The sequence below is a fragment of the Carassius carassius genome, chromosome 11 (genome assembly GCF_963082965.1).
Source record: "Carassius carassius chromosome 11, fCarCar2.1, whole genome shotgun sequence".
Taxonomy (NCBI): Eukaryota; Metazoa; Chordata; class Actinopteri; order Cypriniformes; family Cyprinidae; genus Carassius; species Carassius carassius.
In genome coordinates this window covers 242,501-243,917 of record NC_081765.1, presented here as the reverse complement: position 1 = coordinate 243,917, position 1,417 = coordinate 242,501, and the positions used below count along the sequence as shown (strand labels likewise).

The 1,417-nt window shown below is 42.7% G+C and overlaps 1 protein-coding gene across 3 annotated transcripts in view; it reads left to right on the top strand.

The window, feature by feature from the left end:
• Window positions 1-1,138: 1,138 nt before the first annotated feature.
• The window catches only part of LOC132152602 (interferon alpha/beta receptor 1a-like), a 12,924-nt gene continuing 12,645 nt past the window's right edge, over window positions 1,139-1,417 (top strand). For all 3 annotated transcript variants that reach the window (XM_059561349.1, XM_059561347.1, XM_059561346.1), the window contains exon 1: window positions 1,139-1,413. In XM_059561349.1, coding sequence (XP_059417332.1) covers window positions 1,362-1,413 — 52 coding nt within the window. In that variant the 5' untranslated portion in view covers window positions 1,139-1,361. The remainder of the gene's footprint in view (window positions 1,414-1,417) is intronic.

Sequence of the window (1,417 nt, the reverse complement as noted above, 5' to 3'; positions counted from 1 at the left end):
TATCTTACTTGCCAGATGTTTTGTTAATACAAACGGGTTGATTATCTTCATGTTTTCTTGATCTTTTTCATTGAATCTTATTATGACTATAAAATTCTCATGTATTTCCTTCTCATTTCGCTCATGTTCTTCTTCCTCACTTTCCGAATTCTCATCATTTTCATTCCTTATTCTTTTATTCCCTTTTACCTGACTGACTCTCTTTTTTGAAACCTCTCCCTTCAATATTCCCTCATTTCCTTCTTTCTCTTCACTGTAATCCATTTCCGCCCACCTACCTACGTCTGATCCATTCACGAAGCAGTCGTGCTCAACCGCTCCCAAAACAGTATTTCCAATGTTTTTTGAATTTCCCGCTTTCATTCGATTACTATTTCCTCGATCACGTCCTGCTGATGTCGCCGCCATCCTCCTCCATAGGTCCCACGTTGTGATTCGTTTCTCCGCCCACTTCCTCACTCTCGCGATGCGTCCACACCCCGCGGGAAGCGATTTCCCACGATTGAGGTTAAACCGGTGAAGCCTTCATAAGCCCCAGTCCTCACCCTTTGCTAACACGTTTATTCCGGTCCAGGTTTATATAAGGCTATTTATTAATTGATTTTTCTTCTTCTAACGTTACTCTGGTATAACGTTAGCGCTGCATATTATGACCGTTCTAAAAGCTTGGCTTTTATTTTGATAGGCCATATTTACTATTACTTCCGGGTCACGTGGCCAACCTGTCTGTATTTCAATGTAGATCTTCAAACGAAAAAATGGTAAAAGGAATTTCAAAAAACCAAAATCGGACCGTTATTTGATTTTGGTTTTGTCATTTTTCGTTTTTGGATTCTGAACCAAAAACGGGAGAACGGCTCTTTTTTTTTTACCGTTTCTTTGTTTTTGGTTTGAAACGACAAACGAAAAACAGGTGGTTTCTCGTTATTTTGTTTTGTGTTTCAAACGAAAAAACAAACTATCAAAACGTACACGGACCTAACAGCTTAAGTCATTTGTGGATTAATGCGTATTGGAGACATGAACCGTTTCAAACGATTCAGTTCGATTTGGTGCACTGGTTCAACCGGTTCATTAAGAAGAACCGGTTAAGTTGAACGATTCGTTCACGAATCGGACATCACTAAGTCTCGTGTGGGACGCATCGCGTGCGCCACGGTTTGACAGACTATACCGGACTCTTCGGAGCAGTTTATCGAAACATCTGCGCTCCGGTATCTCAGTTTCTCTCAGCCACCTCTATATACTGCTCCTCCCTGTTTACTGTGTTTACTGCGTCACAGCACAGACTGTAGTTTCGGGGCGTCACTTCCGCGTGACTACAGCTCCATTTCCGGTGTTGTCGACGCGGCTCTGCAGTCATGGAGGTTCTTCTCGGAGTGTGTGTTGTGGTGCTGGCCGAAGTGTGCGCAGGTGA